Here is a 13,836-nt window from a genome sequence, read left to right as displayed (position 1 = left end):
TCTTACCTGACTACAGATAATCATTTTACAGATGACTGCCCTACAGGTGTAACATTGTAGACTATAGTTGAGATAAGTGGTCATTAAAAAGAACCATTTATGTAAAATATAATTTCTACAAAACTTTTTATTTCCTTTAAATGAGTAGACCAGGCAAATACACGACATCTGATCTAAAGCAGAAGTTCTATATATACAAATATTAGAAACAAAGTAAGATAAAAACTATAACTTACCATACAGGACTATCAATAACATTAGATTAGTCAGTCTCTATACAACTGTGCTACAATGTCAGTAAAATACTTTAAAATATTGTACCACGTGGTATATGTGGTATATGTCTTTGTGTATACTGGTGTAAGTGTGTTCTAACCTACACTCTAGGAATAGTAAAATACTTTATTAGGGAATAAATACTTAAAGATGTGCTTATATTTTGTTGCTGAGAATTTTTGCACATTCATCAGAGATAGTGGTCGGTAGTGTTTTGTTTTGTTTTTGTAGAGTCCTCATCTGGCTTTGATATCAGGGTACTGCTGACCTCACAGAATGAGTTTGGGGGTATATCTTCTTCTTCAACATTCTGGCCCATATAGTTAATAAACTGGCATTAGTAAATCCTTACATATCAATAATTGTTCTATTTGTAAATATACTGACTTCTCCAATCAAAAGACATAAAATGACTAGATACATGTTGTTTTTAAGCTGGCTAACATCTATTCCGTAGTCCATGGATCAAGGAGTAATTTTGATTTTCAAGTCTTATTCTTTAAGAAATACATTTTGTAAGGCTATAGCTGCCACAGACAGTGATTCCTCTGATGGATCTGGGCAAAGTCAACTGAAACCTTCTGGAAAGGATTCACCATTCTAGACGTCATTAACAACATTCGTGATTCACGGGAAGAGGTCAATATATCAACATTAACAGGAGTTTGGAAGAAGTTGATTCCAACCTTAATGGTAGACTTTGAGGGGTTCAGCACTTCAATGGAGGAAGTCCCTACAATGTGGTGGAAACAGCAGGAGAAATAGAAGTGGAGCCTGAAGATGTGACTGAATTGCTGCTCTCTCATGATAAAACTTGAACGGGTGAGGAGTTGCTTCTTATGGATGAGCAAAGAAAGTGGTTTTTTGAGATGGAAGCTACTCCTGGTGAAGATGCTATGAAGATTGTTGAGATGACAAAAAAGGATTTAGAATATTACATAAACTCAGTTGATAAAGCAGTGGCAGAGTTTGGAAGAACTGACTCCAATTATGAAAGAAGTTCTACTGTGGGTAAAATGCTATCAAGCAGCATTGCATGCTACAGAGAAAACGTATGTGAAAGAAGAGTCAATGAATGCAGCAAACTTCACTGTTGTCTTATTTTAAGAAATTGTCACAGTGACCCCAACCTGCAGCAACCACCACCCTGATCAGTCAGCAACCATCAAAATCGAGCGAAGACTTTCCACCAGCAAAAAGATTATACCTTGCTGAAGGCTCAGATGATGGTTAGCATTTTTTTAGCAATAAAGTACTTTTAAATTAAGTATAATTAAGTAATTTAATTATATACATATTTTTAGATATAATGCTATTGCATACTTAATGGACTACAGTATAGTATAAACTCTATATAGGCACTGGGAAGCCAAAAAATTTGTGTGACTCACTTTATTGCAATATCTGCTTTATTGTGGTGGTCTGGAATTGAGCCTGCAATTCTCCGAGGTATGCCTATATATGCTGCCTAAGAGAGACTCATTTCAGTTTTAAGGACACACATAGGCTCAAAGTGAAGGGATGAAAAAGGATATTACATCTAAAGATTTGATGCAATCCCCATCAAAATTCCAATGACATTTCCCACAGAAATAGAAAAAACAATCGTTAAAGTCGTATGGAACCACAAGAGATCCTGAACAGCCAAAGCTATCCTAAGAAAGAAGAACAAAGTTGGAGGCATCACACTTAATGATTTCAAACTATAAGCTATAGTTATCAAAACAGTACGGTACTTGCACTAAAAACAGACACAGAGATCAATGGAAAAGAATCAAGAGCCCAGAAATGAACCCTTGAATATGTAGTCAACTAACATTTAATAAGGGAGCCAAGAATACTCACTGAGGAAAGGACAGTCTCTTCAATAAATGGTGTTGGGAAAACTGGATACCCATTGCAGAAGAATGAAACCAAACCCCTATCTTACACCACTCACAAATATTAACTCAAAATGGACTAAAGGCTTAACAATTAAAACCATAAAACTCCTGATAAAAACAGGGGAGAAAGATCATTGACATTGGTCTTGGCAATAACTTTTTGGATATGACACCAAAAACACAAGCGACAAAAGCAAAAATTAACAAGTGAGACTACATCAAACTAAAATGCTCTGCACAACAGAAATAATCAACAGAATGAAAAGGCAATCTATGGAATGGGAGAAAATATTTGCAAAGCATATATCTGATAAGGGATTAATAGCCAAAAATACATAAAGAACTCATGCAACTCAAGAGCAAAAAACAAATCTGATTTAAAAATGGGCAGAGGGGCTTCCCTGGTGGTGCAGTGGTTCAGAGTCCGCCTGCCAATGCAGGGGACACGGGTTTGTGCCCTGGTCTGGGAAGATCCCACATGCCGTGGAGCGGCTGGGCCCGTGAGCCATGCCCCTAAGCCCGCACGTCCGGAGCCTGTGCTCCGCAACGGGAGAGGCCACAACAGTGAGAGGCACGCATACCGCAAAAAAAAAAAAAAAAAAAAAAAAAATGGCAGAGGAACTGAATAGACGGTTTTCCAAAGAATACATAAAAGTTCCCAACAGGTACATGAAAAAGTGCTCAACATCACTAATTATCATATCAAAGAAATGAAATCAGTATCTCCAAGAGATAGCTGCACTCCCATGTTCACAATACCCAAGACATGGAACCAACCTAAGTGTCTGTCAACAGATGAATGAATAAAGAGTATGTGGTATATATACATACAGTCAAATATTATTTAGCCATGAAAGAAGATGGAAATCCTGCCATTTATGACAACATGGATGCACCTTGAAGGCATTATCCTAAGTCAAATAAATCAGAGAGAGAAAGAAAAATATTGTATGATCTCACTTATAGATAGACTCTAAAAAAGCTGAACTCATAGTTCTGGTGGTTCCCAGAATCAGGGGTAGGGGGGATGAGGGTGGGGTAATGGATGAAGGTGGTCAAAGGGAACAAACTGACCAAATTATTAGATGAATAAGTTCTGGGGATCTAATGTACAACATGCTGACTGTGATTAACAATATTGTACTGTATACTTGAGAGTTGCTAATATAGTAGGTCTTAAAAATCTCACACCACACACACACAAAAGGTAACTATGTGAGGTGATGAATGTGTAACTAACCTTATTATGGTAAAAATTTCATAATATATACATATATCAAATCATCACGTTGCACACCTTAAGTGAACACAATGTTATGTGTCAACTGTACATCTGTAAAGCTGGGGAAAAGCTCATATCTCAAAGGCAACAGCAATATTAAGTTCTTTAGCCAACTATATTTCCAATCAAAGGTAGTTTGTTATTAGCTAGGTAGATACTAGAAATACTTTTTCATTGGTAAAATTAATTCAACGTATATGAAAACGGGAACCAAGAAATGTTGTAGAAGCACTCTGTGAACAATTTTGTAAACAACATGTACGAATGTAGTAAATCCAGTAGACCACAATCTTTCAAATGACACCTTAGGCCTAGGTTTCAAACCCATATGGTGTCCAGCGGCTCATTCAGACATTCTCTGACACCTGAACAGAAGGTAGACCAAAACCTGTTATTAAATAATGTCACAACTGCCTCAAGAGAACCTTTCACAAAAGATACTTCAAGAACAACTGAAAAGACTGAAAGCACGGACTTTGACAAAGTTACACAACAGACTGTGTGACTGTTTTTGCACCTGCTTACTAACATTTGTGTGTGGCAGAACTCAATCTGAATCTTGCCTTCACTGTAACACATATTAAATGTTAGCAAAACTGTGGTGGAGAGGCCTATCTTCCTTACTGACCTCTAGCTTTTGGAAGCTACCAATAACTATCAAAAAAATCAAATAATAATGACTTGGTTGGTCTGCAACAATCTCCTGTGCGCTCGCGCACATGCGTGTATGTGTGTATGTGCACCCATGCATATGCATAGTACACAGTACCATCAATATTGTGGAGAAATGTACTCTTCATAATGCTAGGAAGCCAGAGGCATATTTATTATTGAGATACACAAAAAAGACTTTTGCTTTCTTCTCAAGGATCAGAATAAGGTTTTACTGATGTTAGATTTGGCTCAAGAACTAACAGATCCCACAGTTTGTACACATCCCCTTAAATGGAAATGCACATATTGTTTGTGTACACTCTTCCAAAAAGGTGACGCTGTGCCCAAATATAAAAGGATTATTATGGCATAGTAAGAAATGAACTCAGATCTGTTCAAGATATTACCTTGTGTGGACAACTGCACCAGCAGTTTATGACTCCATCAGGGACTCTAAAGGACCATAGGAAGCTACATTTAGATGTATTACATCTATTTCTACTCCATATGGTCACACCACTTCCAAGAAATTTATGTATGGTTGACCAAATAAATTTAGAACTTACAGTATGTGGTTTCTTCCCACAGATTCTATGACCCACGTGAAACACTGCAGTACTGATCATAGTAAACTGCTGTGTCAAATGTGCTACTTGTATTTATTTATACAGATTATAAGCTATTACTGCAGTTAAGCTCAATAAATATGAAACAGAATCCCCATAGCTTACACAGGTGCATCTATATAACTTAAAGATGTAGTGATTCAAGTGGCCATTTCTAATACTGATATGTGGAAACCTCTGATCATATTTAACAATTACCAAGGGTAACTGTAATAATAACTAGGATAGTTTGTCATTATCTGTAGGCTAGTAAAACATATTGTCCTCAGATAATATTTAACAGAAGAGGAACTTGAATAGGTATAAAAAAATGACACCATAGGCAGTGTACTGAAAATTAGATCCAACTTCGTAATTCCTCGGAAGATTCTATTTTTAACTTCTGCCATTGACTTACAGAAAAATGGCTAAATCGTTTTAGCTTTTGTACATATCATACGGTAAGAGATAATACTTTTGAAGTGCTACTGAATATAAATGAGAATTAACATTAAACTATACTTTTGAGTGTCCCTTTTGTCTCTATTTGCAGATACAGTATTCCATATTTATTACTCCAAACATCACACTCTCTTATGCATTTCTGATGTAAAATATCTCTGCCAAGCAACAGTTTTTGCATACATTTTAAAAGAACAAAAGGATTGTATTAAAATCAAACTTATTTTATTTGAACCAGCAACAAGAAAAGCACAGTGTGCTATTTTATACTATACCTCCTTCTAGACATTGTAATTCATAAGCTAACTCTAATTTATTGAGTTAGAGTCTTTTTATATTTATTTGCTTTCAGACAGCTTTGTCTAGAATACTGATCAAGCTAAACAACCACTGTTTCATGATTTTACCTAAATGAATTATAAATGTCAATATGACATCTCAAAAATATTTTAAAAACAAACAAAAAATCTTCCCAGTGAAAAAGTTCACCTAAAAGAAATGTGAGAAATAGCCCAGTGAAGTTTTTTTTTTTTTTTGCTACACAGTAATAGCAGATTATGTGTCATCTGTAAATCAAGTGACACTGAAATTGATGAGTCACTATGGCCATATTTCCTGTTACTATTTATCTTCCATTATTAGTAAGTGTCTGGAACCATAGTCAGCTCAGTAATACTAGAAGAAAAGAATAAAGAATAAATGGTACGGGCTTCCCTGGTGGTGCAGTGGTTGAGAGTCCGCCTGCCGATGCAGGGGACACGGGTTCGTGCCCCAGTCTGGGAAGATCCCACATGCCGCGGAGCGGCTAGGCCCGTGAGCCATGGCCACTGAGCCTGCGCGTCTGGAGCCTGCGCTCCACAACGGGAGAGGCCACAGCAGTGAGAGGCCCGCGTACCGCCCACCCCCCAAAAGAAAGTGATGATTTCTAAGTTTTTAAAAGAAAGACTGCTACATGTATACTCAATGTGCGGGCAATCAACAAATAAGAAAGGGATGTTTGGGGAAAGTCAAATAAGAGCATGAAGGGAACATGGGAAAATAAGCAGATGTACCTTGGTACCAAAGCCAACAGATTAAATCATTAATTTAGGTCAGCATCACCTCGTGTCTAGATTAATACTGTATTTCCCAGTTAATTTCACTCCAGTCAAGCACATGGCCCAAATCCATCTGAAAATCTAAATCTTCCTCAACCATTTTCACTACATCAATCCTCTGCTGAAAACCCAGTTACGGTTCCCTATTATCTATCAACCAAGCCTACACTAAACTCTGGCTGCTCAAGACCTCCATGATTTGACCTAATCTATTCAACATTACTTCTAGAGATGAGAAGAGTGGGTTAAATATGGCTACAAATTCTTTGCAGCTCCTACCTCCATTCCCTGAATATGGAGTATCCCTTTGATTTGCAAAGACTAACAGAATGTGGCAGAAGTGACACTGTGCAACTTCTCATGCTTGGCCTCAAGAGGACTTGCAGTTTCTGCTCTTTCCCTCTTGGAACACTACAGCGTAAGAAACCTGGGCTATCCTGCTAGAGTAGCCAGATAGAAGGGAACCAGCTGATGGCCCCAGCTAACCACTGAACATGTGTTAGGTCATATGGACTGACCAACCACGATGGAGCCACCAGATGGCTGCAGCCACATGAGTGACCCCATACATAATTAGGAAAACAGCCCAGCTAAGGCCAACTGAAATTGAATAATCAGGAACAAATAAATGTTTATTGGTTTAAGCCACTATGTTTTTATTTTATATATACGCATATATATAAAACATTTTATGTTATATATAAAACCCCAATTTCTTAAAAAAATTCAGTAAGAAAACAAATAACTTAATTTTTAAAATAAGCAACAAATTTGAATAGATACTTCACCGAAGAAGTATATGAATAGCAAATAAGCACATGAAAAAAATGCTCATCATCGTTAATCATCACGTAAATGCAAACTGAAACTATGAGATAATACTACATATCTATTAAAACATAAAGTAAAAATAGCTGACAACAGCATGTGCTAGCAAAGATGAGAGCTATAACTCTCAAGCACTGTGAGTGGGAATGCAAAATGGTACAGGTACTCTGGAAAACATTTTGCACAGCTTCTTACATAAAGTTAAAATGCACTTTACATATGACCCAGCCATTCCACTCCTAGGTATTCACCCAAGAGAAATAAAAACTCACTTACACACAAAAACGTACAGGGCAAATGTCTGTAACAGCTTTGTCCGTAATTGCCAAAAAAATGGAAACACTAATAACATCTTTCAACTGGTGAATGCATTTAAAAACAAACAAGACTGATACATGCATACTGTGGAATACTGCTCATCATTAAAAAAATTTTTTTTAATAAAATGAACTACCAATACACAAAGTAGCACTGATGAATCACAAGTATATTATGCTAAATGAAAAAAGCCAGACTCAAAAGGCTACCTACTGCATGATTCTATTTATATAACATTCTGGAACAGGAAACAAACATAGGACAGAAAACAAATCAGTGGATGCCAGGGACAGAAAGTTGGAAGAGAATTTAACTACAAAAGGGCACAACAGAATTCTGGGGGGAGAAAGAATTCTTCTATAATTTGATGGTGGTACTGGTTACGTGACTATAAGGATTTGCCAAAATTCATAGACACGTATGCTAAAACAAGTGTATTTTACCATACAGAAATTATTCATCAATAAGGCAGAATTAAATATACATACAGATACACATGTACACACAGAGATACATGCAGCAACCTCCCATACATCGTATTAAAACGTTTGTATCCCTCAGAGTAATGATTTTCAAATTATTTTCCTAAATTTGTAGTAGTATCAACAAAATTAGCAAACACTGGCTAGAGGGTTGGGTAAATGCTTTTTAAAATTATTGTCCTGAATCTTAAAAATTGTAGTTTCAGGCTTCTGGGTTACTTTCCAATTCTAATCCACACACCATATCTCAAAGAAATGACCTAGTTTACAGACATCTGAATTAATCCTTTATAGTCTACCTTCTGAACATACTTTCTTATAAGAAAAAGACACAGAAAAGTATGAAATATTACAATAAGGGGAAAAAAGAACACCAATGCCACTAGTGCCTCCACTGCTCTTCCTTTTATGCCAGGGGCTCTAAAATAATAATCTCTTTGAATAAAACACAAATGGCCCTACCAATAAAGTTGATGGAAAGGCCTGAAGAGGTTTTCTTCCCTAATTATTTACATATTTTCCTGAAATTATACGTGTGTGTGTGCGTGTGTGTGTGTGTGTGTGTGTGTATGGGCTCATTTTCTCCATCTGTACTTTCAGATTGTATTTATGATGTTATAGAATGACATATTAAATGTCTCAGCTCTTAGAAGTTGTCTCTACATTTGCAGTAGTTGAGAATTTAATTTTTTGCCAACATGAAAGACTATAAAGAAAGTGACTTCAGAGATCCAAAGGTTATTTTGCAGAAGGAACAACTCATATTAAAGGCAAGCTTTCCTTCATGCAATAGAAGCAAATACTTGGAAGTCAGACAAGCCAAGTGAACTATCAATATTTGAGTTGAAATTAGGAAAAAAGTGAGCAATTTTTTATTAGCCTAAATTGTTAAGAGGCAATATGTTTTCAAGGAGTAAAATTCTCATAACATAGAACGAGATCTTACTACAAAGCATACTCCAAAATCAACTACTCTTGCTGATCTCCTACGTGAGATGTTTAGTTGAGATTTCTGAATCATTTACTTCTCTCTGGTTTCTATTCAGAGAGGCAAAACCGTTCATCAGACCCCTGGCTTTCCACGCATACTGCCAGGATTCAAAGTAAGCTCCATCATTTGTGAGAAGTGTGACCTAGGGAAAAATTAAATCACTTAATATCCCATTGATTCCTCATCTGTAAAATGGTTATGAAAACAGAACCAGCATCCCATAAAGAAGCTGTGGAATTCAATGAGATAATCCATGCAAAGTCCTTGGCACAGTACCTGGCACATAACAAACTCTCAATAAATGATAGCTATGATTACTAACCTCCAAATTATCAATCTTTGGTTCCCATAACAAATGATTAAGACTCTACTGAAAGACCACTCTCTCCATGATCCTTCCTCCCTGGCTCTCCCCAAAAATAAAATAAAATGATACACAAATTCAAGCTGTCCACTTTCTAATTCCTACGTACTTTGTATTTTCCTGAATGGTACTACTACGCCTACAAGACGGGGCTGATGTTTCATTCATTGAAACAGTAAAACTCTTAATACCTAGCACAGCCTTCCACAGAACATAAAGAGATCAAAATGATATCATGGTGAGAAAATGTTATGGAACTAAACAAAAGGAAAGAACTGAGTTCTAAATAAAGAGTTGAAAGGCAGTGAGGGAAGGGAGGCTCCAAGGGTGTATGACACTGCCAACTACATTCTTTCGTCACAGAAGGCTCCTCGGCCTCCACAAAATAGCTCTCTCCCCTTCTCCTTCTCCATCTACTCTGAAAGTTCTATGCACAACAGAACGTTTCCACTTTCGACTCCTCAGTGTATATTTTTCTCAAAAAGAAATGAATTTGTGCTCTTTTTTTCTACACTAACTTCCTTTAGAGTCAATTACCACCTCTAGACGACTCTCACCTCTTCATCTTCTCAAATCTCCGACCTCTGTTTTGAGAGACAGCAAGCACTAAGTATACAGTCACCTTCATATTTAAGTATGAGGAATTAGAAGATACTAGATAATTTCTAAATTCAATAACTTTGAAAACAAATATAGAGACTATCTAACACTATGTTCACTTGCTTCCTGAAAATAAAAGTCTTTGTTTTTCCCAATAGTTGATTACTTCTAATGCATACATGTTACTTTTTTTTTTTTTTTTTGCTGCACCACGGCTTGTGGGATCTTAGTTCCCTGACCAGTGATTGAACCCAGGCCCCCGGCAGTGAAAGCGCAGGGTCCTAACCACTGGACTGCCGGGGAATTCCCCATGTCACATTTTTTAATAGACTGGAAGTAGCAATTATAATAATTCTCTAGATTCCAGACACAGTTGTTTTAGTTAAGAATGAACGTTTTCATTTAATAAGTTATAGTTAGACTAACTCAGCCTCTCAATTATTATGTGTTTGTTATAGTCCATGATGAAAATTTTAATATGTACTACTTTAAATCATACAAAGTTTATATTTATCAAAATTATCAAAATGCTGAAGATAATTTTAAACAAAATATAAGTAAATTAAACGGCATAGTTTTTCTATATTAAAATTCATAGGCAAAATAAGATTTGCCATTATAGAGTAACTCTCTATGTTAAATACATAGAGATATCACTAGCACAAAAAGTACCTTACTAAGATATTTAAATTTTTGCAAAAATAGAAGTTTACAGAAATCATTAAGTATTTTTTAATAGCTGACTGAAGCCTTGCACCTAAAAACAAAGTACAATATTTCACCATTCTTCCCTCAGTTTTTTAGAACCTACCGGAGAGATTCAGCCATTCGTCTCAAGTCTTCATTTTGCTGTTTTAAGCGTTCAAGCTTTGCCAAAATCTTGGACAGTTCTCGGCTAGAGTGATCAGGGTGGTCATTATCTCGTACCAAGTGACCACCTATATAAAATAGCAAGGTCCCCCAGGCAAAAAGAATGAGCATAATCCAACGCCAGGAACCAGTCCATGGCCGCATTTTCAGAGTTTCAGTTCACTCTCCTGGGTTCCTGGAACTCAAGGAATTGAAAACATCGTCACTCTATTTCTAGCGAGTGCAAAGGTAGTAGCCTTCTGTTCTTTCAACACATGATGCTTCAGACAAATTAGTCTCTCTGGTAGTCCTGTGGTGACTCTTTCCAAGAGATCCTCCTGGTGGTATGAGTAGGAAGCTTTATTGTCCTGTGCTTCATGGACTCTACACGCTGTGGAAAGAATAAAAAATGTATTTAAATTAGTTAGGATATGTAAAATGGCACATGCTGAGATTCATGGAGTTAAAGGAACCATATTGGTGTTGACTAGCCAACTGGCTGGCAAATAATGTAATTGCCTAAAGTAAGTAAAAAGCAAAAGCTCTTAGGTCTGCATATTAAATCAAGGCTGTACCAGATACATTAATTAGCTCTAAGCCTGAAAGTCCTCCAAATGCCATCATCACTTTTCCTTCTAACAACACTGTGCAACAGCACATATACGGAGATTAAAAGATTGTTATCTTTGAAAAACCACTCAAAACCAAACAAAATGTACTCAACTACATATTCTGGGCTAATGTTTCCATTATCTCAAACTGAAACATGTTCTCTGCATGAGTGAATTCATTCTTACAAAATCTCAACTCCACCCCACTCCATCTCACTGCTCAGCTGCCAGCATTACACCACTTAACTCTGCAGGTGACAGGCATATTGTCACTTTTAGGAAAAGTTCTAAAAGTGGCATGTATATTAGCCAAGCAAAGGTTATCACAGCCATCAAGCAGCTGGCAACCACTCCAAACATCACAAGTAAAGGTTCATATGGATTATGGTAGATTATTCCTTTCTCAAATTTATTTAAAAATACCAACAATTGCAATAGAAGTCTAATACCAGTTAAATCTTAGTTATGGAGCATCTTAAACTACAAAATGGATATGCTTTCTCAGGCTTGGTTATTGGTTTCATTTGTCACTTCTCCATCATTAGGCTTAGAACTTCCTTTGAAAACAAAACAATTTTCTTGCCAAGGAGATAATTTGTAGGCAAAGATATAACTTTAATACCATTTGATAAGAAAAGTCTTATCTCCAGACACAGAGTTCCTTATAAAAGAGAAGAAAAGAAATAGTTTCTATATACAAAACTGAATGTGATGGGTACTTAACCACTAATAAAACAGTTATGAAAGACTAGATAGAAAAGTTGGAGGAGAGGTTTCAAAAATTAGAGCACAGGACTACTATTATCCTCCTTTTGAACCTCAAATCTCAAATGCTTTTAAATGGCCAAGTATTCAAAGAAAAGAAAATCTCTTCAAAGGAGTGTCCCAGAAACATTCTACTTCCTTCCCATTTATTCCTACACTATTTTCCTCATTGTTTCTGGTTTACACCGACTAAACAAAGGATGAAAAAAATTGTACTCACTGAGAATGTTAGAAAGCCAAATAAAGTAATAATCCAAAGAAAACTTGGTGTTTTGTCTTTTGTTTTAATATCTATTCTTAAGTCTAATGAGAACATTCTTTTTATTGACTCCACTGTTCATTCTGTCTCTTTCTCAAAATCCTTTCTCAAAACCCTATTCCTCTAATTTCAGGTAACCCCACTATTCACTAAACATAAGAATAATTAAAGTCTATTCAACATCTCAGGTATTCAACATCTCACAAGATCCAGTCATGTGAGGTCTACTTTTTATATTATATAGAAAAAATGCAGACATTCAGGGATTCTTGGTTAAAAAACAAATTAAAAAATCCACTCTGATGGTCTAAGGGATGGATTTAATTCAGTAAGCCAACAAAAGAAGTATTAACATTTGAGTTAATAATACTGTTTGTGACAACACATGCAACCCTGTAAAATGCTGTCATACCATATGCTGAACCTATAATGTATCCTAGTCAATTCTAAGCTACACCAGTAAGGTATTAGAAATGTTTACTCTTTCCCTTCATAGAAAAAGTTAACTTAGACAAGTGTGAAAAAAAAAGACAAGTGTGATAAACAAAAGTACAGAGAGTTTTCTAAACAAGAATCATTTCAATAACAAATAAGAAGAAGTTGTTCTATAACATTTTACTTAGAATTATAACAAAAAAATTATCATTAATATTCAAAGCCAGCAAAAGTATAATATAATTTGAACAGAAACAAGTTTAGAGAAACATAAATTTTGTTATACCAAGTGCTTTGGGATTTTATAAACCACCATCAAAAGTATCCAAGATATTAAATTACTATTTTTTTGCAGCAATATTGATAATGCATGAGTTATAAAGCAAGAAATTATTGTAGGAGCAAAACATGGTCATTTTCTTAATTAATAGCATCATTTTAACTCTGTTTTTAGAGAGATATTTCCCCAAATTTTGTTGTTCTTAAAACAATATTTTTAAAGGGATCAACGAAAATAAGCCAAGCTGAAAACCAAGTAGTTTTCTATGTAATTTTCCTTAGCATGGTTTAAAAGAGCAGGTATAGAATTTCTTCCTTATCCATAATGAATGCCTGCTTACTTACCTATCATGTTTACTGTTTATTTTTGAACCATGCCTGCTAAAATGTAAACTTCATGATTTTTGTCCATTTTGTTCACTGACATATCCAAAGTACTTAGAGCAGTATTTACAACTTAGTAATAAATATTTTTTAATAAATAAGTGAATGAGTTGAGCGAAGGATGTCATAATGGCATATGACATATGACACCGAATCTGAGAACTTATCAGCTTCAACTGCATTTTATGCCCCACTTAAGAAAGCAAATACAAATGTAGAATGTGAGACAGTGCTATTATAAGGAAAATAAAATCATTCCAAACTTTAGGATTTATTATTATCAACATATATTTTACAAGACAGCCTCAAATTATTAAAATAAACTGGTCTAAAAGGCCAATAAGTCGCAATCTTATGGTTACCCTTCAGCCATGAGAAAATAATTCTCTATGTCGTATTTTCCTCATTTAGA

At 35.6% G+C, this 13,836-nt stretch overlaps 1 protein-coding gene across 4 annotated transcripts in view; it reads right to left on the bottom strand.

Moving 5' to 3' along the window:
* FUT8 (fucosyltransferase 8) overlaps window positions 1–13,836 on the bottom strand; it is a 317,460-nt gene that overhangs the window by 138,633 nt on the left and 164,991 nt on the right. For all 4 annotated transcript variants that reach the window (XM_029238548.1, XM_029238546.1, XM_029238549.1 and 1 more), the window contains one exon: window positions 10,654–11,082. In XM_029238548.1, coding sequence (XP_029094381.1) covers window positions 10,654–10,856 — 203 coding nt within the window. In that variant the 5' untranslated portion in view covers window positions 10,857–11,082. The remainder of the gene's footprint in view (window positions 1–10,653; window positions 11,083–13,836) is intronic.

The sequence above is a fragment of the Monodon monoceros genome, unplaced genomic scaffold (genome assembly GCF_005190385.1).
Source record: "Monodon monoceros isolate NGI ecotype Baffin Bay Population unplaced genomic scaffold, NGI_Narwhal_1 Super_Scaffold_21, whole genome shotgun sequence".
NCBI lineage: Eukaryota > Metazoa > Chordata > Mammalia > Artiodactyla > Monodontidae > Monodon > Monodon monoceros.
Note: the sequence above shows the minus strand (reverse complement) of the source record. Positions and strands in the feature narration are given on the sequence as shown.